The sequence below is a fragment of the Plodia interpunctella genome, chromosome 19 (assembly GCF_027563975.2).
Source record: "Plodia interpunctella isolate USDA-ARS_2022_Savannah chromosome 19, ilPloInte3.2, whole genome shotgun sequence".
Lineage (NCBI taxonomy): Eukaryota > Metazoa > Arthropoda > Insecta > Lepidoptera > Pyralidae > Plodia > Plodia interpunctella.
In genome coordinates, this window is record NC_071312.1 from 2,868,129 (window position 1) to 2,894,697 (window position 26,569).

The window sequence follows — 26,569 nt, forward strand, 5'->3', positions numbered from 1 at the left end:
GACTAAATTTATTATTTGTTGCCGTCCAAATCAAAAGGGACCTCATGGCGGCTGGCACTTAGGTCTTTATTGTCATTGTTCGAATACAAAACAACGGCAATAATGGCGTAAGTGCCGGGCGCAATAAGGTTCCTTTTCATTTGGACGACCACATTTGACCTTCGATTGCAATCATTGCTTTGACGATAACTTCGAGGGAGATAAATAATAATCATAAATAAAAACAGGTATGACTAGTTGTGTATTACATAATTAATACTGTTCTAATAAAAAAACATAGCTATACTACAGAAATCAAATTAATATTACAAAAATACCGCTCGGAAAATGAATTTATTTCTGCGTTTCATAGTCGTTCCTAAACGCTAATTGTTTGTAACTTGTGAAGATTTATACAATACATGTCTCTTTCTCTCTCTCTCTCTCTCTCTGTCGTCTTTCCAATTTTATTAAGATAATTACTTTATATTAGTTTATTTTAATTTGCAATAAAACATTAATATACTTTTCACGCCATAATACATATTTTATATGTAAGTCAAATATTTATATTTTCAAAATTTTATCAAACAATTCAGAAAAGCAAATCTTTAGGCAATTTTTCGATTCAGTCTCAAAATTTTATCTGAGGGTATCACTATCTAAAACTCCCACTAGAATTCTAAGCCCTTTCATTTGCTCCTGGGATCAATTAGCATTTTAATTAAATCGTTCTGTATTGTTAATAAAAACTACGAAAGATCCGCGGTCCGAGAACGTTGAGAGAATCTCAAATATAGGACACCGTTTTTTAAACGCCAACACTTTTTTTCATTACGAATTACTATTCGTACAATTTTTCTCTATGATTTTTTTTAATGAATTGTCATGTTAACAACCTCTGTGACGCAGTGGTAAAGTGCTTGCCTCTGAACTGAGAGTCCCGGGTTCGATCCCCGGTCGGGTCATGATGGAAAATGTTCTTTTGTATGTAAATACCTATCAGTAATTGTCATTAGATTCAAGCGAGTAAGAACAGATAAATATGCATGTTGTGTACCAAGAAGGCTCACTGATAAATCACAGATTTTTGGGAGAAAATGTACAGTTTCCTTAACACAAAATTTACACTATTACTTAAGTATTACCTTCTTCTGTTTTGAATTTTTTTTCTCCAGAAACACGGTAATAGAGGCGATGACATCTAGACTCAATATACTAACCGAGCATGCAATAGTCCATAATTGGCAATAACCGGCGGGTTATAGTGTCATTTACATGAATATTAATTGATATTGAACCGGGCCTGTGTGCTCTGTTACTAAGGTATTGTTATATTATCTGTGGTTTCAATACAAAAACCAGGTATGTTTTCAATTCATACTCTTGTTAGTTACGAATTTTCTTTCGTTTTAGCGTCAAATTTTTATTTATTACTGTTGCCCACGGCACTGCCCGCGATAGTCTATGTTTGACTCCGAGTTAACTAAAAGTTAGTTTACTATTTTTTGTCAAAAAAAAAACCAGTACAACATAATACTTTTCACCTGTTTTAGTAAATTTTCTGATGATAATCATCAAATTGACAATTTGTCTTTGACAATTTCGATAATCTCTACTATTATTATAAACAGGTAAACGTTTGTATGTTTGAGCCGGGTAATCTCCGAAACTACGGAACCGATTTCTAAAATTCTTTCACCATTAGAAAGTTACATTATCCAAGATTGTTATAGGCTATATTTTATCTCAAAATGCCCACGGGAGCTATGTCCCGGGCAACATCTAGTAGATAATATAAAATATATATAACAACTAGCACAAGTGACTCCGTGAGTTTAAGGGTAAATTGCCAAATTAAAACACCATGTTTATTGTCAAGGACATAGTCTGTTGTACTATAGGACAATAGGCCTCTCCCTGACACGCCACATTACACATTACTTGATAGGTGATCTGATATACAGGATCACAATGAAGATACATCCTTGGGCAAAAACCACGTAAGTATATAAAATGTTTTTGTACAATTTCAAAAGTGGTATTATATGACAGAAATTCTCGTAGTAAAATATAGTATCGTTGAGTTAGTAACCATAACACAAGTCTCGAACTTATTTCGGGGCTAGCTCCATCTGTGTGATTTGTCAGTATATGTTTATATATTCGGTGGCCCGTTACTATATGCATCATTACTTTCCGCCACTGCTAGCCTATTTGCACTATAGATATTTATAGCTGAAATTTAAAGCGGTGGTGACTGATCGAAAGGTCCCAGGTTCAAATCCTACTCGTGCCACATGAGTTTTTATACCAAACTGACCCTACAAGTAGTTTTTACAGACCACCGCTTGATTGCGGTGGTGTGAGAACTGAGAACCGAAATGAAAACTGATAATAGACTAAAATAGCTTTATAATCTCGATAGAGTGATGGAGTAGCTTTGTTATTTTCGATTTATCATAATAAATAGCAGCGGCCCGAGGCTATGCTTCCGTGGGAGTATCGAAATAAAAAGTATACCTTATATTCTAGTCCAAGTTACATTTTACCCGTGTACCAAATTTCATGTAAATCCGTTTAATAGATTTAGCGTGATTGAGTGACAAAACATTCTCAAACAGACACACACATCCAAACTTTCAGAACTATATAGCAGTTATCTTGTTTTTACTATAACCAATTGAATAAAGGTATTCTATTGGTTACAGATGAGAGAGAGAATATATAAGGATATATTCTCTCTCTCTCTCATCTGAGCGTATTCCGGGTTGCTTCTTCAGCCGTTGAGCGTCTGAACTCAGTGTCCGCTTTCCTACTTTTTCGTCTACAGTTCGCACGGTCGTCGGTATTATCCCTGTCAGCCATATCATATCATATCATGTCCTTGATGACATCAAGCCAACATTTCTTGGATTTGCCCCTTCTGCCAGGGCCAGGCGAGAGCGGCACAGCCAGACATTTGTTCTCTACGTAATTTTCCGGTCTACGTAAACCTTATATACCTTATACTTGCATCTTATCTATACTTAATACATATTAGTGCCACTTTACACAATACTTGGGTGAATTTCACGAGCGTTTAAAACTCCGCCGCGGGCTGTCATTCATGTTTATTAAATTGTACCATACACAGTAATCAATTCAATTATCCTATTTTATAAATAAGCAAAGTGCTGGTACAATGTTAATTTTATAAATGTTTAATTTAAAAATATATATTCTTTATTCAAAAATAATGATGGGACACAAATGAAACGCTACACGCCGCGTTCGAACTGTCGTGATATTCACTCACTTATTTGTGCCTGTTTACCACTTTAGTAAATACTGTATCTGACAGGTAAACTAACCTGCTAGATAAATCTGCTTGATGTTATTGCCTAGTTAGCTGTATCAAACACCTGTGAAACCCAACTTTTACGCCTTCTGTACGAAAAGTTTAACGTAGACTATCAGATTCTTTATCAGCGCAAGCAGTGAAACAGCCCCTTAATTCTCTCAACTTTTTCGTAATTGTATAAAATTATTATCTTCTTCAATTTCCTGGCATAATGTCGTAACTCTGCTGTCAGTTATTATACTGACAAAAACGTTATTACGTTCCACATTACTGGAGCGTTGCCACGTCGTCGAACGAAATGATATTAATTTGCGTGGAACTTTGTAATATGGATTAATGGTTGTGTGAACGTCATGCTCAGACTGACAACACATGAGTTGATAGATATTATTATAATTTTCATTGTACCCAGCTCTTATCTCGTGGAAAATTTGAGATATAAAAATATATTAAATTTCATTTTAAAGTTCAATTAAAAAAATAAAATATATATAAAAAATGTAAATCATGCATAGTTCTCAAGATAATAAAAATATTTATAAAATGATACAAATACAGATATAAAATACAATGTAGTAAGGTTAATACAAACTATAACCAATTAACTTGCGAAAAAAAACATACAATTTTCTTTTTGTCCAACTGAAACATTGGACCAAAGTAAAAGACGAAATTACCAGGTTTTTTAAATCATCTTTGGTAATTATTTCTATCCATTTTTACAACAACCATTCAGTATAGAGTACAGACACGTCGAAAAAAGCAATGGCAGAATCGACCATTAAAAGCAAACGTAGTGCACGCACCGCGACCCCTATAAAATGCTCAGTTGGCTTTTTACGAGCTGGCCAGTTTCCTAGTTCGAAATGAACGAGTTTTTCTTTCGACTGTACTGTTTCGGTACATTCTATGGATCCCTTCATTAGGTTTTTGTATGGCAAAAAGTTTTGTAGGAATTTCTAAGAATTAATTTTGCTGCTCAGCCACATAAATGAATTGGAATGAAAAGAAAGGGAGCACAATGTAGTTAAATCTTACTGTCCACGAGTATGTTACTATTCTTCTTCACAATAACCATTTGACCACGTCATTGTTTTGAAGTACAGTAACCATAGATCCACAAAATAAAACAGTGACCGATAGATCGAATTTAACACGTTTTGTGTTAATTTCGATTTTAAAAGGCGAAGGAAAACAGGCTAACATTAATTTAACTTCGACTGTGCTACTAAGAAATTCTGGAGGCGGGGCGCAAAAAATCTCGTTGCAGCTCGTTTTGTTAAGTCCTTAGGGGCAAAAAGTATCGTTTGTATCCGCCAGGCAGATTTCCCCAAATCCGTGGGGAAATTTCGTCTTTAAAAAACTGTATTTATGTGTTCTGTCTCATGTATTTTACTCTTTGCGAGATTACGGCGAATTTTGCTGGCTTTTTGAAATTTACGAAGCTGGTTAAAAAATGTATTTTTTACAGTCTGTTGGAAGTCCATTGTTTTTCTCAATATTTTTTGTAAAACTTTTGCTATACCAACGCATCAATAGGATTACTGACTGAAAATTGAGAAATATTTTAAAGAATATTAAGTTGAATGAGTATTATATAAATTAAATGAAGTGAATATTAAGTTTCATGACCACAGTTCATGACTCTTATTAATCTTAAAATCTATTTTTTAATCGAATCAAAAATGAATGAACTTATTTTGGGGCTAGCTTAATCTTTGTGATTTGTCCTAATATTTATATATTTATTTTTTTCCTGTTGTTTTTTTTTTCTCATTTTACTATTACATAACATACTAGCGGCCCTCCCGGCTTCGCTCGCATAAAACCTTAATAAATTTTACAATCCTCTTTAATTACTGTTTCAATTATCTATCTATTTAAAAAATAGGCATCCAAATCCATTCCGTAGTTTTAAAGATGTAAGCATACATACGGACGGACAGACATCGCGAAGCAACTTTGTTTAATATAATTAATTTGATAAAGATGTGATTGAGGCGTTAGTGAGCAAGGAGCACCCTCTTAACAGCTTTCCCCACGATTTCCCGCCAGTCCAGCGCTTGAAGGCGCTGACATAGCTCCAACAAAGCGGTGAAGCGCTACCGGCTAGTTAGACTAATTAAATATCTCTCAAGATATGACATCTGTCTCCAACAGCTTATAGTCTAAGAGCTAAAAGTCCGTTTTTATTTTCACAGGGAAAGGAGATGGAGGATCTACGATTATTTATTAATGTTAGAGCTCAGATGGTTGTTGTTAACAAATTCGTGATAATTGTAATACAAAGGTACACATATATATTCATAAAATCGATTATATACACCTCGCAAAATCTACTGAACGGATTGTTATGAAATTTGGTACAGTCGACAATACATTAACCTACCCAATTTAATTGCAAATTCGCCGCTGTTACCGCGCCATAGAGGTTCATACAGGGTCACTTGATATCCCCCCGACGGGTTTCCATCTTGTCGCAATGGTGGGGCTTAGTAAATGGGGGGGCTGGTCTGACACAACCAGCCACCCCGGTGAACCAAGAGGAACCCAAGGCCCAGAGACTTCGATGGGTGCTCTGGGCCTGGTGGACGGTCCCCTCGGTAGTACTGCCATTGGCTGGTGATCCGCCACCAGCCTTTGGATGTGGAAACTAGAGGGGACCAGAGGTGGGGTCGCGGGGTTTGTCCTCCGCGACCACAGCGCGGCCGTGGCGCTGAACACGGTGCGGTGGAGCCGCAGGGGAAGAGGAGAGTCGGTATGTCTCTCGACGATCCCCCTGTCCTCTGCGGCCGAAGGGTGGCTGCCTCTGTATCGGGCGCAACGTGTGGGTGTCACCTGCCTATCACCTCTTGCGCCCGTACAGAGGTAGACTTGGGTGATCTGTGGCACCCAAGATTTTGTGTGTGTCCTGTGTGTGTTGTGACCGCTGGTCCCAGGGACCAGCGGTTGGTGATACCCGCTCCCCCCGTCAGCTTTCTGACCGGTGCGCGGAGCGGGCTTGATGGTCCGCGTCACGCTCGCGTGGCGTAAGGGGCGGGTGGTTAGCACTTGTGCTTGCTGCTCGCCCAGGTCGGGGCCGTTCCCCTGGGTAAACAAAAAAAAAGGGTCACTTGATATGCTGTTGACTGTATGGAACGTATTCACGCATAGAACTGGAATAACATGTAGGGTACTTTTTATCCCAAAATTCCCACGGGAGCGAAGCCCCAGTGTGCAGCTCTTGTATTATAATAGCAAATGATTGTGAGGATGTACGTCTGTATGTTTGTTACTCATTCACGCAAAATCTACAGGATGGATTATTATGAACTTTGGTATACGGGTAGAATATAACCTGAATTAACACATAGAGTACTTTATATCCCGAAATTCCCACGGGAGCGAAATCCCGGGGCGCAACTAGTATCTATATAATCGTCTATAACGATAAATAAAACCATCGTATGACGTCGTACTGTGTCAACCGGCAAGAAAGGCTGGCGTCTTAAAATTCTGCTTACTAAACAGGTATTTAATCTTATAACTTAAACTCTTTAATAAATTTTGTCCAATAAACTTACAAAATGGCAATGTTAACTAAGTTCAGTTGAACTGGAAAACCCAAACTGTAATTTACGATAGTTCGGAGAGGGTTTAAATAAATTAAAGACGACCAACTTTGGTTACGGACGGTCATTGTGCCAAATAGACAAAGAGCTAGGCAATGTTGACCAAAATTGTCTAACTTAGGGTGAGTTTCACCGTCAACTTTGACATTAACTTTAACCTGTGCAGAAAAACGCAAAGTACGCCTTTTGTCTTAACGTCAGCGGCGGCACGCCGGGTAAAATCATCGTCAATATTGACCGTGCAAATCACCACAATTTGTCGTACGTTGTGATGAGTTAGTGAAAAAATTTCTTTGACAGTATTTTTTTTCATTTGTTTCAACCAATATTTGTTTAACGTTATTCGCATTTATTATACAGAAGTACTTACAGATAAACAGATTTGTACCGTAATGGGATAAAATGTAATAATGATAAAATAATTACGAATGCATAATTACACTATAGAATTTAAGGAAGCTGAAATTGGAACTTAATAGATAGATCTGATACATAACATAGCTACGTTGGCACAGACAGATACATTAACAGTGGAAAAGGTAGGTAATGAACGAAATATCAAGTGACAATTATATAAAAATAATAATATGGGCGATCCAGACGAATGGATTTCAAATTCATAGTTAATCGATACAACCCCTTATTGATTTTATATAAGGATACAACGTTTGATTTTTATTATTTTAAGTAAATACGTATTATTTAAAACAATCTTTCCAAAAATATTTAATTCATGTGAAGGCTGTATTCATTGCTTTTTTAGGTGAGGGATATTTAATTTAAAAATAAACGAAATAACACAAGCGGAAAATAATTTTTCGTGTAACTTGTATTAAAAATAGAAATCTCTTTAACAATATTTTCCGAGAGTAATATCTCACGTGCCCGGGACTATAAATTGAGTACAGCAGTAAGTTGACGGGCGGTGGAAGCGTTCAGCACCTTGTTCCACTTTCAGTTAACGTTCAAGCCAAAACCACAGTTATGACAAAGGCAATAGAACTCAAAACCCATCTTTTAGTTGTGGAAACATCACACCAACTTCGGCTGTAAAAACACATAATGGTTAAGGAGTTAGAATTACAATGACATAGAATACGCTTGTACTTTTGTTACTATTTGCAAGGCAAAATCAAATTATTTATGGCTATATTTGCTTTTATTCTCTGTCATCATAGCGTTTTAGTTCCTTCCTCAGCCGTTTAGGTCGAACGGAACCCAAGGTCCACTTTCTTACACTTTCGTCTCCACTTCGCACAGTCGTCGGCATATCTCGCTGTCAGACCGTTGTCACGCATATCATCTTTGACGACATCAAGCCAGCACTTCTTTGGTTTGCCACTACTGCCAGGGCCAGGCGGGAACAGCATAGCCAGACATTTGTTCCCTACTTGTTATTATTAAATAGGTAGTTTCTCAATAGATTGCTCTTTCATGTATGCAGTATTTTTATAAATTTCCCGCGTGGTGATTATCCATAATGAAGCCCAGTGTCTGGTGTGTAAAAACTATCACCATCACACTTTATCCTTGTAAGAATAAAATCAATTCGCCAATCTTATATAACTTAAATATGATTTTATCTATCTGTCTCACTTTGCTCACGCGCGCTACACATACGCCAAAAGCTATGCTAAGTCTATCTATGATAAGGGTGTGTGAAGTAGAATTTGGCGGGTTAACTGGAGAGGTTTTGTGTAAGAGCTTTCATGAGGTAGTCCTTATTTTTCACCGGATAGATTAACATCTTTATTTTACTCTTCAAAGCTTTTATTTATAGATAAAAATATATATTTTTTAATTTCTTTTTCCATCTTCCTAACTCTAATATTATAGTAGGAAATTCACAAGGGCGAAGTTACGGGCAAGATCTCGTCGTCCATAAATAACATAATACAAAATGAACTATTTAATTAAAAGGCAGAAAATGTAGTCATAAATTTTTTCATTACAACTTAAGCCGACACAATACAGGGCTCAAAATACAAATTGTACCTACAGAAATATAGCTTCATATTTTTGTCTGTCCCTCTATTTCATACTGGTGCAAAGTTCATGTAGTTCCCGCCGCAGAATAAAAATACTCTGTAGTCCTTAGCCTCCCGTGGCGGTCGTATGAGGCGATTAGGGATATGATGTCTTAACTGATAGAAAATCACAGCATTCCCGAAGATGGTTGTGACGTTGGGCAAGTGCCCAGTCATAAAATCAGAGCCGTGGTGGATGCGTTGACTAGACAATTTTGACGTTAACTTTACCAACGCAGAAAAGCGCATAGTACCCCATTTTATATAAATTATGGCTACGCGCAGGTTAAAGTTAACGTCAAAGTTGACTGTTGCAACCAACTCTAAGGGTGGCTTGCACCATCAACTTTACATTAACGTGCACAGAAAAACGCAAAGCATGCCATTTTGTCTGAACGTTAACAATCAATGTTAAATTTGATGATGCAAAAGTGTGTTATAAGTTTATCCTTCTGTATGTTCGTCATTTACACTGTTTATCTCAAACAGTAGCGTAAGCCGTTGTAATGGTTTCTTATCGTTTATATGCATAGTATTTTGTATTTCTATGATAATTAGAAGCAAACTTTTCTCTATTTACGTTGGACTCGTGTACTTACTTGCATTTGTGGCAAAAGCCGGTACACTAGCAATGATTATTATCATTGCTAGTATACCGGCTTTTGGCGGGTCGTCCCTATTTTTGACTCAAGATTTTACATTCCCGCGCGGGACAACTCTAGTCTCGCTTTTGTGGATTTTCATTCGCAAAAAAACACGACATCTGCATAGTACTCTTGCACAAAGGTAAAATGTGTACTTAATATATTACCTATATTATAGGTAGGCTAAAATAGGTAATTTAATTTAAATTTTCAATAAAATTTTACTATTGTGTTTTTATTAAAAAATATGGAAAAAGCTATTTGACTATTATATATTAATTTGCGTTTTTTTTTTCTATTATTTTTTGATCATATTCAAATACAAACACATATTCTTGCTAATCACTGTCAACCTCTATCAGCAACGTTCATAAAGTTAAATATTCTACGAACTGATTCATAACTAAGCAATGATTTCAATACCAAAGACAAAGGTATCAAACCTCTAAATAGTTTTCAAAATATCGATATTCGCTAGTTTATATTATTGTTATGATTTGTGTCACTTTTTGTACAAATGGGTACTCTAGAAACACATCGGAACATCTACATAGCATTAATCTTTATGACCCGGTGAGGGAGTCGCTACTGTTAAATAAATCTTAACAAGAAAATTACAATGTGTTCTATTTCGGTTACCGCGCTCCGCCGCCGAATCAGGTCTCCTTGTCATTCAGTTTTATATATTTCACATACGTAATACACTACCATCAGTACTGTACATACGTATTATTCTTTACTAGATGTTGCCCGGGCAACAGGCTTCGCTCCCGTGGGAATTTTGAGATAAAATATAGCCTATAGCAATCTTGGATAATGTACCTTTCTAATGGTGAAAGAATTTTTGAAATCGGTTCGGTAGTTTCGGAGATTACCCGCCTCAAACATACAAACTCACAAACACTTACCTCTTTATAATAATACTCGTATTATGCCATCAGTAAAAAGATGGGTATATTTTTTTCAAAAGATACATAACAGAAACATATTCTCGAAGTGAAGACTTAAGACTACAACACTAACATTCCTTATTCATGTAAATATTTCCAACGGGTATAATCGGATTGAATACAGAAATATAGTGTAAGATCGATGGTAGGATCCGATTTCCCTACAGAGCGGCCTTGCGCGCGGCTTGCGGCAGTTCCAATGCCCAGGGGAGAATTGCTTTGTACAGATAGATATACATATAGAATAACATTATATACAATTGCTTACGTCCACGATAACGACAGACATTGTACATTCAATTGAATAAATATCTGTGATAGCAGCTAATATTTTGAATAGCTATTTTGAATCAAATTCAATTAGGGCATGTGATTTTTATGTCCGAAGAACGTTTGAGACAAACCGGCAAAATAGATTTATTTTAAATTTATGATTGTTGCAAAGTTTTAGGCTAATATGTAATCTCATCATATCGTTAAATTTTAAATCCGGTTAAAATAAAATTTTAATATAAGTGTACCTACATTTATTTAGCTAAACTTGATCTAATTTTTTGGGTTGGTTACGCTCATATTTGTTTGATTGATAACCAACGGTGATTTTGTAAAAGGAAGCAATCATTTTGTATGAAACAAATTAGGTATATATTAGGCATATAATTTTCGCCGAAATCGCTCAAACACGCGCAGCGTAGCATTCCAGAGTTCCTATAAAAAATGCTAACCCACAATCGAAATAAGCCCCAGGCTTTACCCGTAGCGAATCAATACAAACCCACTTTGTTTGACAGGACAGTACAAACATACATACACCCACGACATCGCCCATTCGGTTTGGACTGAACTGAAACTGTTGTTTGTCTTTGCCGTGTCCTGAAACACTCGTTAACGACAGAGTCTGGAAAGTGTACAGGCCTGCAATTTCGCCCTAATAGGGTAGATGACAAGGTCAGAAAATTGAAAAATATATGTATGCTCTAAATAAAATAGAATATTTGTTATTTTTATTTTATAAAAAAAAGTCAATCAGCGTACAAAAAACTAACATTTTTAAAACTACTTTTAGCACAAACCTAATAATTAATAAAATCTTAATTGAAATTAGTTTAAAATATAAAAAAAACATATCTTGTGTAGGCTTACTTTTTAACTACTCAGTACGCGCGGCCCGATCGTACTGCGATCCGACTGTTGTTCGTTTGTCGTTATTATCTCTTGGCTCAAAGAGTTTAGTTCCAAAACGAACACTTTTGTTAAACAAATTGGATTTGAACTGAAATAAGGCAAACGGACCCTAGCCAAATCAGAATGGCCGAGTGAAAGCCTCCGCGCTACTGCTGTGATACACTGGGAGATATACATATAAATACTAGCTGTTGCCCGCGACTCTGCCCGCGGTAAAAATGAGCCTATGACACTCTCCAGCTCTCCAACTATCTTTTAAATTAGCACGAATATACACTTTTACATTTATAATATTAGTATAGTATTGATACTTCACAGAATTTATCATACTTATTCCTTATAACTTTTTTTTGTAGCCCTGGTGGTGCAGTGGTTAAGACGCCCGCCTGTGGATCGAAAGGTTTCAGGTTCGAATCCCACTCGTGCCACATAAGTTTGATACTAATATGACTCATGTATTGTTTTCATCGAACACCGCCTGCTTCCGGTGAAAGAAAACATGGTGAGGAAACCTGCACACTGGTTGATTATTAACAATTGTGTGTGAAATGGAGAAGGCAATGGCAAACCACTCCATTAATAGTGCCCAGAGAGTTGATATGTGTTTTTCATTCCATGTAATGACCACAACCCTCAGCCATGAGGAAATACGACTATTCAAGATCAAAACTTTTTTATAAAATAATTTAACGACTCGACGAGCATTCAAGTCCGCTAACTGCACGAATCCTCATGTTTCATCCATCGCCGGTACGGCCACGTCTTGCGTAAATCAGCAATCCACAATATACATCAATTCCACATTATCCTGACTGAAGGGAAACCCAAAAAGTTAGATTGATGTTTCGAGGATGTTAAATAACGTGCCATGCCAATAGATTGACAATTAAATTTTATGGTTATTTTTTACGCTGACCAGGCTTCGCGGAGTCACAGTCCCGAAAGAAACAGTGAACATGCGGAGATGAAAGAGTCTGATAACTTACTGAATACCTAATACCGTGAGAAATTGATGAAAAAAGTAAGAAAGCTGAACCTGGACGGCATTTACACATAAAAAAGAAATCAAGTATTTAAATAGGCGACTTTATACATTGTTCGCTCTTGGGGTATCCCAATCGCTACTGGCAGACGTCCTGAAACAACGTGGAAGCATGTTCCTCATTTGAAATGCAGAAGACTCGTGTACCAATTGCGGAACAGAAGATTGATACCCAGAATTAAATCTGGCTGCATGTACCGTAACCTACATTACCATACCTTTCGGCACACTGTAGGTACAAAACGGTTTATGTTCTGTCACAATAGCAAAGTCAATTGAAGGCTGGTCTGATTCACAATGGCGGATCCAACCCATGTAGTGTCCATGTTCGACAATAGCCTTATCTCGGCTACACACTATTCGCCGGACTCAGACAGATGGCGAATATTTCATAGTTTGTATGAGAGTTTTTATTTGCCCCAATGAAAAATCAGCAATGTATACCGAACCCCCAAGTTCGCCAAACTGCACCGCGTCTATGTCTAACTGGCATTAGTTGTGCGCCATGCAAATATGCATGTTGGAAGGCTATACCTCTACCGATATAGGTATACTCATATGTTCCCATTTATTTCACTTAAGTTTTACAAGTTCTCCTTTACTAACAGTGGATAAAATATTTCAATTTGCTAAAATGTAGAGGAAAAGCAATTTAAAGCGCCTGGCACCGGCTCATAGCATCCGCGGACGGACGGTGAGCGTCGTTTTGTTGCCTTTCTATTTTATTCAGGCGCCAAACTTTAGATCTGTCTTTTAAAATGGAAATAGCGGTTAGTTTTAAATTTTAAATGAAGTGAGATGGTTTGGAAGAGACGCTGTAATCTAGCTTTAATAAGTTAGATGTATTCATCCGTCTTATATTCGCAGTTAGCTACAGTTAGATACTTATAGTTGCACCAAGGACTTAATTACTTATTTTTAATACGAAAGTAAGTTTTCATTAGTGCTACCTAGATATAAGTACCTATGTCAACTATCATTGCTACGATTATCATCTCCGTGATCCATACCAAATAGTTGCATAGTTTGGTAAATAAAGGTATCCTTATAATAGTCGTAATCATCATTGCTGCGAGCGTCGTCACACACGACTTGGCAATATTAATGGAGTGATTTTCCTCTAACTTGTCCAAGTTAATAAATTATATGCGTTGGGTATCTTTTTTAACTTATCAGTTTTCTTGAGTAAGTCTTATCAGTTGGCTTCACAGCTCAGAGTGGCTAGATAGCTTGTAGCAGTACCCTAAAATAAACCGATAAACGTGAAACCCGAGAAAGTGAATGGCTCAGGAAATCGGGAACCGTGTCGATACTCAAACGTCAGGCTTGCACTGCCGACGACCGTAAACGTGCTTACCGAGTCACATACGGACATACAGATTGTCACACTTATGAGTCGTTATTTCTAAGCACTTTCTAGGTAGACTTTTTATACAATAGCATTATTTTGTCTAGATATCATTCGTCTGTTCGTCGTATGATACTGTACAACTTTTCGTATCGGAGCAATCAAGATTCAGCTGTTCCCTACAAAATCAACAGAAAAATGTATTTTCGCGATTTTGAGGTTACTCTCATACGAAAAGTTGTTCAGTATCATGGACTGAGCGTGTAGACAAAATGAATGCCAATGTATAAAACATCACCAAAAGCAAAGGTGTAGCAAAATATGTTTATATTATTATGTACCTATACTTTATGTAGGTTTATAAATAAATACATACTGTGCCCACCCTTTTCTTTACTCTCTCACTACGTTGGCTGAAAGAGATTGCTTAGCAATACGTCCGCCATTAATTTATATATACACTATTGTATTATTTTGTATTGTATTTATATGTACATAATGCGAAATTCTAAATTAATATTAAGTCTTCTAAAAAATAGTCGTTAGTCGCCTCCACTGTAATGAATACAAACACCTCCTTACGCGCCCATAAAAATGCTTAAAACTTCAAATAAAATATCTAGATTACAAAAAATTAATAACTTCTTATTGCTAATCCTGTGTGTATCTCGTTACCCACGTTCCTGTTGACGACTGAACATGGCATGAAAATCCAATGTTTCGATCTAGACGTTTGTCGAACACATTTACCCGCAACGGATTTAGCGCGAAGCAACTGGGATATCCAGTCAGTGCTTCTCGGAAGTTTATTTTTACCCAACTGCGACATATATGAGAAGAAAAGTGGGTTTAGCAGTCTACTGTACTTTGTGGAGCTATATCGCGCTTACTAACGCCACCACCACATTTTTGTTAATTTCGAAAAATAAGTTAAATTGGTAAAAATATGATGGTAAAGCTGGTGTGCAGTGCAAAAGTATATAGGGTAAAGGCAGATATCAAAGGCCAACTGAAAACATGCTAACGAGATTATTTGGCACTATCCAGCTACTCGTCTAAATACCTTCTATTCTTATACGAGCTGACATTAAATTTTTACAAGCTATTCCGAATAAAAACTTAAACAAAGTAAATATCTATTACAGTAGGTAATACTTAATCGTGACTAAATGTAATGTTACAGGCATGATCTACAGATAAGTATTTTCCTTCTAACTGCGGCCATGTTAACAGGTAAGAAATAATTATAATTAAATACCTTAGCCAAATAATATTTTTTAATACATAACTAAGCAGGCAAATGGGCATTTGACCTACCTGATGGAATATGGTCAACGCAGCCTATGGACGCCTGTAACTAAGGATGTCACACGCCGTCACCGAACCTGATTTATTTTTGACATCTTTTTTCAAGAACTCCATGTTGACTACTAGACAGATTTCGATGAAATTACAATTCTGAAATATTATAGCGCTCTAAGCACAATAAATAGAGAGAACTACTGAAGGAACTTGTAAATATATATTCGATAAATAAAAAATTGGGAGCATGATAAAATTAAGTTTGGTTTATTTTTCAGGATATCAAATTATGTTACCGAAGTGGTTATGTACGAGTGTTCTTTATTGTTCAAAGTGAAGCTTTAAGAATTCTAGTGGTGTTTCCATTCTCGTCTCCCAGTCACAACATTTTGGGTCGAGCGGTCGTACAGCACCATTTAAAGGCTAAACATGAGGTTGTTTTTTTTTAACTTCTATACGCATTTTTTATTCTGCATGCATTGAACTTACTTGATCATTATCAAGTAAGTTCACTACATGCTTAAATGAATTCGTATTTTTTTCCAGGTAGTCCATATAACATCATTTCCTTACAAAAAGCCGGTAGAAAATTTGACAGAAATCAGCATAGAAGCTTTGGGAGCCGAGTTTTTGAAAGAAATAAATGAATGTAAGTTTATATATGTTATATATAACTAATATTTATATAAGGGCCTTCGCTTCTACAGCATTCCATTGATGTCAAGACAGCCGGTTGAAAAATCACCTGACAATAAGGTTACTTTTTATGCTCATTACGGACTTCGCGGCGTCACAACCTCTCTTTTTCAATGTTACGTTCAGCGTAACATTGAAAAAGAGATAAGACAGTTACTACTCTATTTTTTTCGAAAGTTTTAAGCAAATGCGAAAAAAATCGATGGATGCGTTAGGTTTAGGTCAAACTTTTTCGATTGTAATCTGTGTTCTGTGAATGAAAAAACTATGTTAAAAATTATATGCGCCCCATAACGTAAGATTTTTTTAAATTTTTTAGTTCGTATATATTCCATCGAGCGTCTGATGGGTAAAAAAGCGAACAATATTTTAGTAAGGTCAAATTACACGTATGACTTCCACAAAAAAGCATTGCTAAATGAAAATATGACAAGATTTCTTTCTGACCCCAAGGAAAAATTCGACGTTATTTTGATGGAGTGGTTCTTTTCTGATCTTTTTGCTGGGTAAGTATTTTATGTTAATATAGTCGGATTATTTAGGACCAACATGCTGAAATGCCTTATTGCTTCGTTACGCTCCGTCGTTGTTCATCGACAGATAAACGCAGAACAAAACAACGTAGAAATTGTGTGAAGTTTCGACTTGTGTCAACACATGTTCAGTGTCATAACCTATAGCAAATAACGGAGTTCTGTACAGTGTGCTGCGTGCACTGAGCAATGTGGCATGACTTGACTTGTTCATTGTCAGAAATGCTACCTATTAAGTCCTCCAAGAAGTTAAGAAAAAATATTTTTTTTTAATGAAAATGTCATGTTTTTATCAAAGATATATTTTCCAGAATCCCTCCCTTATTTAAATGCCCCTTTATTTGGATGGCGTCAACAGACGCGCACTGGCAAATCTTAAGTTTGGCCGGGGATGTGACCAATCCAGTGTCAACCCCGGATATATTCGACTATCCTCTGACTACTCTTTGGGGGAGAACTTTAAAGCTGATTGATTATGTTAAGACATATTTTATAGCCAAGTGAGTAAGTAGGTATTTCCCGAATGAATTGATTACATACAGTAAGAATATAAAACATGGACTTATCGAGTTGTTCATCTATATAGCTTAATATGCATATACCAAAAAAAGGAGCATCTATTCAAGTTGTAATGTTTATTATGTCGGCTCCACACTGTCATCGGACAGTTTGACAAACTTTGGTAGATTCGGTATACATATTACTGGTTTATCATTGCGGCAAATAAAAGCACTTATACTAACTATACAACGTTCACGCGTTCGCGTCGCTATGTGTCTGAGTTCGGCGACAGTGTGGAGCTAGCATTAGGCTCATTAGGCTCATTAGGTGGCCATATTCAGTGCGTTTGGTTAAGATTCTAAACGAGACCAGAGGGCTTGTTGCGGGATTCATTTCACTTCTCAAAGTGAAATTCAAACCCGCACTAAGCCCTCTCAAGACTACTTCCTTACGAAGATCGAAACATCGGTCTTGAGTGTTCCCTTATATTTTCCTTTTCAAACTATAAATAGCATAATACGTAATGTTTCATATTTTTCACTTAGCATCGAACTGATTTTTATACAAATTATACCTATAACTAATTATTATATAAATTATACATTTTCTTATATGAACTATACTTAATAGTTCGTATAAGAAAATGGACATAATTTATATAGCTTACTAGATGTTACCTGGGGCTTCGCTCCCGTGGGAATTTTGTGATTAAAACATGGCCTATAGTAATCTTGGATAATGTACCTTTCTAATCGGTTCGGTAGTTACGGAGATTACACAAACGCTTACCTACCTCTTTATAATAATTGTAGGTATAATAAGGCAATGAACGATTATGAATTATTAAAAAAAATACATAGGTAACGAAGTACTTATATTAGTTGATATCATTGTTTTGTTAATTGATTAATAGGCTATATAAATTATGTCTACTTTCTTAAATTATTGATCACACATAGGATACTCTATGGCACATTGGAACAATTATCATACGACACCATTTACTCGAGCATAGCTGAAAAAAGAGGAGTTTCTATGCCGTTATACACCGACGCCGTGTACAACGCTTCTCTGGTCTTCATCAACTCACACCCAGCCGTGGGGGTCCCCCACAATATACCGCTGAACACCAAGTATATTGGCGGATATCACATGGACACTGATCTGAAGTCTATACCAAAGGTAAGACATATTTTGTTCGAAGTTGCTAGATCTTCGTTTTTGCTTTACCAAGTGTACAAACAGTGTCGGCCTCGAGGGCCAATAAGTCGCAAATAAAAAATCACCTATGCAAAAAAATACATTCCTAAAATGTAACAAAGGATAAATTTGTAAGCGCACAGTACGCTCCCTCCCGATTTTATTCTTTTCTGTGCCTCTCCAAAGCCTTGAATCTAAAAATCTTGAAGATTCAGCTGTGATTTTAAACCGGCCTTCCTGACGTCAACCCTATTTGGAAGTATGGTTGCACATTGGCCGCCAACTTCGTTCTTATTCCTTATTTACCTCGTATTAGATCAACACCTCATATTTCTAGCATCTACAAAACATCATGGACAACGCTAAAAACGGAATGATTTTCTTCTGCCTGGGATCGAACATCGAGAGCAAATTCATGTCAAATAAGATGACTCAGTCTTTACTGAGAATGTTCTCGAAGTTCAAGCAGACTGTGGTGTGGAAGTACGAAGACGAGCTAAAAAATGTTCCTGCCAACGTTTATTTGGAAAAGTGGGTTCCGCAGCTGAATATTCTGGGTGAGATTAAAAATTAATTTACGTAGTTTTGTAAGCGTACCTAGCAGATAATGTTGTATTAGTGGCGTCGTACATAATGGTCGTCACAAATTTTGCCGAGTCGATGCGCTAAGAAGAAGAGTAAAAGTCTACCTGTGTACCTGAAATTATCCAAAGTTTCATAATAAAAATATCAAACCACAAAATCTAGTTATTTGAATAATCAACTCGTACATAGGTGTAGCAATGTAGGCATAGGCAGGATGATTCAAAAGCGATAGGCAATCATCAATTTGAATGCCATTACAGCTCACCCCAATTTGAAGGTATTCATCACACACGGAGGCCGCATGTCGATAACTGAAGCTGTCCACTACGGAGTGCCAATTATTGGCATGCCAGCGTATGCAGACCAGTTTGTGAATGTACGAGTTGTTGTAGAAAAAAACCTTGGAATAGAAGTAACATTGACAGATAATTTGGCGGAAGATTTGGAAGTTGCTATTAAGAAAATTCTGGATGATCCGATGTAAGTTTTTCATAAGTTTTTATAATGGTACCGACATTATGCACTGTTTTTTTGTAGGTCTTTAGTTTTAAAGTCGTGATCAATTTATTTGCCCACATAATTTAGTTTTTCAAAATTAATTATTTAATTTCTACAATTATTCTAGATATTCTAACAACGCTCGAGAGTTATCTTCCATTTACCGCCATAGACTACTATCTCCTGGACAGGAATTAGTTTACTGGACAGAGCACGTGGTGAAATCCAGGGGTGCCAAATATTTGCGACCAGCTGCCCGAAAAATGCCTTTGTATCAAAAGTTGTACTTAGATATTATTTTAGCACTAATATGCATTATATCTTTGACCAAATTTATATTATGTTTCGTCAGAAAGATGGTTAAGGTGAAAGAAAAACTTAATTAACCTAATGATAGCTAACACGATTGGTTTCGCCGCTGAAGTCAGTTTTATATAGAAAGATGCGAATATTTTTTATGTCAGCCTATAGTAACAGATCCTCATTCAATCAGTGGCGCCAACTAGTGAGCTAAGAAACGCTATCCTGTTTAGTAATGTGGTTTGTTTTTAATGTTTCTGTATCTTTTTTATTTTGAACAAATTAATAAATATAACAATCTGAATAAATATTAACTGCATCTTAATTTACAACCAAATTATATTATGAAAAAAAATGGCCGTATGTAGTGTGTAATGGGCTCGCGTGGTGGGTCATGGCCCGGTCTCATTATCCGTCCATAAAGGCCAGTGCCCCAGCAGTGGGAACGATTAAATGGCTTATGGCTAATGTAAAGATAAAAAATCATAAAATGGGTAAAGTTAACACAATTTATTAAAACAATGAGTATACATGAAGAAATAATAATGTTATACATTATATGTATTACAATCACAAGATTAATACTTAACAGTTGATACTTAACTAAGTATTTAATATTATTTTAAATTAACAGCAATTCTAAAATTGCCATATGAAAACTTATGGAAATTTTAGAATTTATCTATCAAGCTTATTGCAAATCAAATTATATAGGTATCTATTTCTTTTTAACAAATTAAATTAAAAAATGTTTAACAATTATAATCATATAAATTGTAATTCCTTGGAGGAATAAATAAATAAAGTTCTTAATTTCATATAAATTTTGACAGATCATAGAGATTACTGAAATTGCATTATATAAAAATAAATTTAAATGCCAAAATAAATAGATTGAAATTATTATAGTTATAGTACATATATTTACAATCAAGTAATAAAAATCTATTTGTCTATAAATTTAATTTCATTATATACAAAATATTTTAAAACATTTCGTTATCACAAATTACTTATAAGTAAGAATATAAATAATTGATAATAATATAACTTCAGAACAATCATTTGCCAATCTTAGGTAAACTTAGGAAAACAGAATTAAAATGCCATTTTCACAAATGGCATTTTAATTCTGTATAAAATTTCATTCTGTATAAAACATTAATAGTTGGGTGACCCAACACCTCATCTATTAATGTTTTGATCTACCACCCCATCTATTAAAGTCATGTAAAATAAACACATAAATAGTATTATGTCAGAATTTTGTATAATTGATTAAATATAACATCAAATTTTCGCAAGGACAGAGCTTAAATCAGCTACATCTTATGAATTAGTGGGCCCTTGAATATTTTAAAGCACTTAGTGCAGTCTCCACTTAAATGTAAATAAAATTAATTTAAAACTTACATCGATTGTCAACTCCTATTAAAACTATGGCTTGTATTATTATTCTCCAAGAAACTTGGAGTTTTGCCTTCTTTCACAATACGCAAGGCTTGCAAAACTCTAGCTTTATCCAACTCCTTTTCCGAAGCCTTCTCATTGTCAAGACACAGTTCTGTCATTCTGTTGTTGAATTGCTCTATGACTTTCACTCTGTAGTCTATGGACGAGGCTACAGGGTTGGCAGTCAACCATAGATATTCTAAACACGGTAATTTGCAAATATGTTGGACTTCCTCGACGTCGGTGATAAGATTGCAGCTCAGATCAAGGCTCTCCAACGAGTATAATCTCGAAAAACCTTGTAAAGTTTCCACCTGATTTTGTGATAAGTCAATTTTGACTATGTTTCCGATTTTCGCGTGCCAGTTTTCGCAAGCGCCAAACTTGTTCATGGAAAGGTTAAGGACCCTCAGCTCGTGAAGGCACGATATGTCACACAGCTCCGTGAGCTTGTTGGATGAGAGGCTCAAGTGCTGTAGACGGGGCACAAGTTTGATAGCCCAGTTCACTTGCGTGATGTTGTTGCTGGCGAAATTTATCACTGACAACTTCTTCCATTTCTGAAATTTAAATAATCAAAATATGTACTACAAATTTCACTATATGTTGATGCCAGTGGCCCAGTGATTAAGACCGTCCGTCCGCATGTGATCGCATTATCCAAGGTTCGAATCCTACTTGTGCCACATGAGTTTATAAAAATAAACTTTCAAAAACAAAACATCAATTTATATCTCCACAAAATTAATTTTATCAGACACATATTTGCAAATAATAAATATGACAAAGCATTAATTAACGCTGACCTAAATTCTACTGATAGTAGGTTCAGAACACCACGTGCGCGGTACTAGGTCAAATGGCCATAGATAAAGTTATTATCTCATAGTACACAACTACAGGAAATGTAATGTTACAATATGCCTTTTTTAAATAAACCGTGAATAGAAAGTAGTCCTATCTCACATCGCGTATTCACGGTTTCAATAGAGGCAGTAACGCCCCGTAGCCCGAGGTCACTGTAAAAAAATTAATCTTAATGTTTTGAAAATTTGTTAATCTTCCTTGAAATTATATTGTTGCCAAGACTATTTCTTCAGCTGTTGCAAAATCATAGCCGATTCTTCAAAATTTTAAGGTAATTTTTGGATGCTCACCCCACAACTTTTTAGAGAATTTTTACAATAGTTAACTCACCTCAGTTTCGGCTATGCTATCCTGGTCCTTATGCAATATGTCAACAAGAAGAAACTCATTCAAAGAGACCACACTGGCTATTAACACTGATAGGCTCATCAGTGTATCTCGTAAGGTTCCTGGAACATAGATAGTTTGCAAGTTGAGGTTATGTTTTTATTTATTGTTTGTTAACATGTGCAAAAAACAGTGTTGAAACAACTCTACAGCCTACACACCTATATACTACTTAAGAATAATTGCCTATCTAAATTTTGACCTAACTACCTAAGTGAAAACTGTTTGATACAGTTTTCACTTAGATAGTTAGTTCAATCTAACTACCTAACTGAAAACTGTTTGATACAGTTTTCACTTAGATAGTTAGTTCAATCCATTACATTGTCAAGAAGGAAATAGAAATATTCATGTCCAGGAGCTAAATGGATACACATGTCCTGTGTATTCATTTACCTTCTGTAAATGTTTCTAAGTTGAATATTACTTAACTCTGGCTTCACAAGTGTCACATGTTTTACAAACCTTCCCAGTGAGGGTGTTATGTGTGTTTGACTACAATAAAAAATCCCCTACAAAATTTAATGGGCCAACATATTAAATGATGTAGATAAGCTACACAAATCCATACTTCAATATCACTACTATAACACTACTAAGCAAAATATGCCTGTTATATCAATAAGAATGGAGTATTGGGTTGAGGATTTTTGGTGTGCAGATGGAAAGCTGGAAAGCATCATAGGCTACTTTTTGCCATGAACAACAGTTAAAAAATTCTCTGAAACTCACCCACACTCTGAATACAGGCCATGGGAACGCCAAGGATCTTCAACTCCAACAGAGATTTAAAAGGAGACATATCAAACTGAAGATTGTTTGGTATAATGTTACTGGTCCCGAGCTTTTCATAGCTGCCTTCAATGTTCAGGGACTTCAGGTGGGAGCAGAAGTCCAGCACATGACTAAAGTCATACATTTGGTCAACTTTTTCAGTAGGAGGACACGCCATTTTAAGTCTTTCGCTTATTGCATGTAGCTGTGGGCAAATTATTAATTAATTTTAATTAGATCCTTTATTAGTAATGAAATTTAAACTCACACATACCTAACTAACCATTTTTACTAATCTACAACACATGACTTTGTCATGCCTCGACAGGAGCACTATATTTGTGCACACATATATTTTACATACATATACAAAATTGTTTACTTTTAATACTAAAAATTTACTTGTAGAGCATGCTATAGACTAAAGTCCGTCGCTTCTACTATGATTTAATTTGTTATATAAACTTTTAAATGTAAAAGACTAATGAAACAGCAACACTAATAACTTCAGTACCATTTCAAACAACTACAAGGCTATATAATTACATTGACAAGGTCATACAAACCTCCAAAGGGCTGAAAACATGAGAACTGGAATTCTCCAATAACTTATCCCCCTCCAAATACAAAGTCTTTGCTAAATCTTGCAGCAAAAAGAAAATATCATACAAATGGAAGTCCAAAAAGTGAGCAAAGTCATACGGCATCGACAAACGCAAGTAGTTATAGACATTTTTGAGATAATCGTTGAGACCTTCACGCCTTTGCTCCACGAATTTTGGTGTTTTATTTCTTATGACTTTTTTCGGCGGAAGCAGCTCTTTGGCAACTCCGTGGTTGGAAACCAACTTCTCGTGCAGTTCCGCGAAATCATTGTACCGATGCGACACGTTCCAATAAACAGAACCCACTCTAACACTGATCTTGTAATAAGTAACACCATCTTTCGAACTTGTATCGTCTACGCTGACCGAGCTATCGTTTCTGTGGGTCACGAATGAAGACATATTTGGGCGGGGGATTAATTAGTTTATCGTGTACTAAATTCGATCATTTGTATCTATTTCCTATTTCGTGACGCAATAAAACACGAAAACAGTTTCCAAGAAAAATAGAACTGCTGAACTGAACTGAAGAAAACCATTTGTTGACATATACACATACATGACAGTGACAGTATTTGTCAAATGGTAAATTAATGTTGCCAGAATATCAAATACAAAGTGATGTTCGACTACCTAGTAGGTAACATCACTTTCTCAACCCCTACCCTACTACAGATATAAAAACATTGAGTTCTTATCATGGAATTAGTAAGTACTCCTGGTTCTTATATCTGTGCCCCCTACATAGATTAGTTCCTTACGCAAACTGACCACAATTTCTCCTGAAATAAGTTCTAACTTGGGAATAAAAACAATTTTAGTACGGTAGGTAGTTTAAGAATAACTTTCAATCTATTGAAGGTTGATAACAATTTGTAATGTGGTGTTACATAAAGCTTATCAATTAAACTACAAATATCAATTAGGTATTTTTTATTCAAAAACAAATTAGTATTAGGTACAAATCGACAATCACTGGTTGTGCGAACTGGGTCACAAATTCAGACTTGAAAAATATACTTATGTTTTCAAAATGGCCGACTCCAAGCAGAATTCTAGTTAAGGATTTAAAACTTGGAAAATAAGTTCCTTGATATTTAGTAAAGACAAATTAGTTCAATATCTAGGATTTATTGACTAGGAAACATTGATTTGAAATAAATCTAGAAAATAATTCTTACCACGTGTTGTTTGTTCATCCATAAAGAACCGAATATCTGATGAATCAAATAATATTGGAAACCCGCGTTAGCTGTATCATATTTTGGGTATGGAAAATGCCTAAAGTTAACTATTATGCAAAATAAAGCGTAAGCCACTTGAGCTGTTAAAAAAACTGTCAAGTAAAAAAAAATAATGATTACAACACAGATTGTTTACCAACCAATAGTGACCATTCTATTTGGCAATGGCAAAAAATATAGTTCATCGAAATTTCGTTTCCCTCACTTTCTTGGCAGACTTTGTAGAAAAACGCCTTCAATAGATTTCAGATTTTATAATATTCTTTCCTCGGACGGAAATTTATTTAAAACTAAACGGACGTTAGTGCAATATCTCCGATCCTTATAGTTTACATGTTTGACGTTCACGTTATGTAGAAAAAAAAAACCAATATACTATCAACAAAATATTTGTTGGCTATAAGGTCAAGCTCACATACATAACTCCCAACCAACAAAAGAATAACGCAAATATGGTAATTTCTCTCTTACCCTTGCTATTTTCGATGACGATGCCTCTTCAAATCTAGAGACAAAGTGATTTGGTATAGTAGTTCTTTCTGATAATATTAATTGTGTCATGTAAAAAAGCAACCTTAATTCCAACAACAAAATACATTATAAAAACACAAATTAATCGTTTTACGAAAATAACAAAATTAATAATAAAAGTTAGTTTTTATAAAATCAATTTCATAGTCAAAACTTTTTAAAATACAATAAAACTAAAATTATAATACATAATTTTTTAAATGTACTTAGAAATAAACTTTTAATTTAAAATATGTTACTGCTGAGATGTAATGATTTTGCATGCTAATTATAACATTGATTACAATTAAAAATGTATATTACAAAATACTGATTTAATAGTAGTAATAAATAATCCAATTATATTTATGTCTTTGAACATCAAAAAATCACAGTTCAAAATTACTTTCATGGCAATATCGTTAATAATTAAAATTGAAACTACAATACAAACTATTCATAAAGTTAGGTACTTAGACTAAGTATGTGATGCGTATATTTATGGTTAAGATTTCCACACATAAAGTAATGAAATAGGCCATACAAAAAATATTTCTAATTTCGTTTTTTAATTCACATAATTTCATTTCAGATGTAAACTTTTTAAAATAATTATTTATATTTTAGGAATATATGGGAAACTTAACCAAAAAGTCAATGTCATTATTTATTTAAAAACATTAAATAAAATTAATAGCGGATGAGCAATGAATTTTCGGGGCACTGTCGGAGCACAACCATATTAATATTAACCAAATAAAACAGGCGCGACAATGCTTATAACTTTTGAAAACATCGATAGAAAATATTGTTCAATTAATTAAAATTATAACATTATTAAACTGCAAAATTGACAATCTTAAAACTAATTATATACAATAACGTTGTTCTGTAAAAGTTTACCAAGGCAAACAACTTAGATACTACACTTAAAACATTTAAAAGTTAAATTGGACTAAAGATGTAAACTTATCGCCGTTAAAATA

The 26,569-nt window shown here is 35.2% G+C and overlaps 2 protein-coding genes across 2 annotated transcripts; one reads left to right on the forward strand and one right to left on the reverse strand.

Moving 5' to 3' along the window:
* Positions 1-15,211: 15,211 nt before the first annotated feature.
* LOC128678271 (UDP-glucosyltransferase 2-like) lies at positions 15,212-20,299 on the forward strand. The gene is made up of 9 exons (XM_053759703.2): positions 15,212-15,362; positions 15,710-15,865; positions 15,978-16,080; positions 16,447-16,633; positions 16,972-17,160; positions 18,121-18,343; positions 18,699-18,918; positions 19,207-19,426; positions 19,572-20,299. Exons 4-9 carry the CDS (start codon positions 16,473-16,475, stop codon positions 19,828-19,830), a joined length of 1,272 nt encoding a protein of 423 aa, XP_053615678.1. The 5' UTR covers positions 15,212-15,362; positions 15,710-15,865; positions 15,978-16,080; positions 16,447-16,472; the 3' UTR covers positions 19,831-20,299.
* Positions 20,300-20,428: 129 nt separating this feature from the next.
* On the reverse strand, positions 20,429-24,378 carry LOC128678270 (uncharacterized protein). The gene is made up of 4 exons (XM_053759702.1): positions 23,791-24,378; positions 23,183-23,429; positions 22,394-22,512; positions 20,429-21,756 (listed from the first exon to the last, which is right to left on the reverse strand). The coding sequence occupies exons 1-4, from the start codon at positions 24,229-24,231 to the stop codon at positions 21,166-21,168; spliced, it is 1,398 nt and encodes a 465-aa protein (XP_053615677.1). The 5' UTR covers positions 24,232-24,378; the 3' UTR covers positions 20,429-21,165.
* Between the last annotated feature and the right edge of the window lie 2,191 nt (positions 24,379-26,569).

What these genes read in the sequence shown, in the direction of transcription:
- LOC128678271 (XM_053759703.2), top strand. Translation starts at nt 16,473, where the DNA reads ATGGGTAAAAAAGCGAACAATATTTTAGTAAGGTCAAATTACACGTAT. An exon ending in TTTTCTGATCTTTTTGCTGG is followed by an intron (nt 16,634 to 16,971) that starts GTAAGTATTTTA and finishes TATATTTTCCAG; the next exon opens with AATCCCTCCCTTATTTAAAT. An exon ending in AAAATTCTGGATGATCCGAT is followed by an intron (nt 19,427 to 19,571) that starts GTAAGTTTTTCA and finishes CAATTATTCTAG; the next exon opens with ATATTCTAACAACGCTCGAG.
- LOC128678270 (XM_053759702.1), bottom strand. Translation starts at nt 24,231, where the DNA reads ATGTCTTCATTCGTGACCCACAGAAACGATAGCTCGGTCAGCGTAGAC. An exon ending in ATGTTTTCAGCCCTTTGGAG is followed by an intron (nt 23,430 to 23,790) that starts GTTTGTATGACC and finishes ATTTGCCCACAG; the next exon opens with CTACATGCAATAAGCGAAAG. An exon ending in GGCCTGTATTCAGAGTGTGG is followed by an intron (nt 22,513 to 23,182) that starts GTGAGTTTCAGA and finishes TCTATGTTCCAG; the next exon opens with GAACCTTACGAGATACACTG.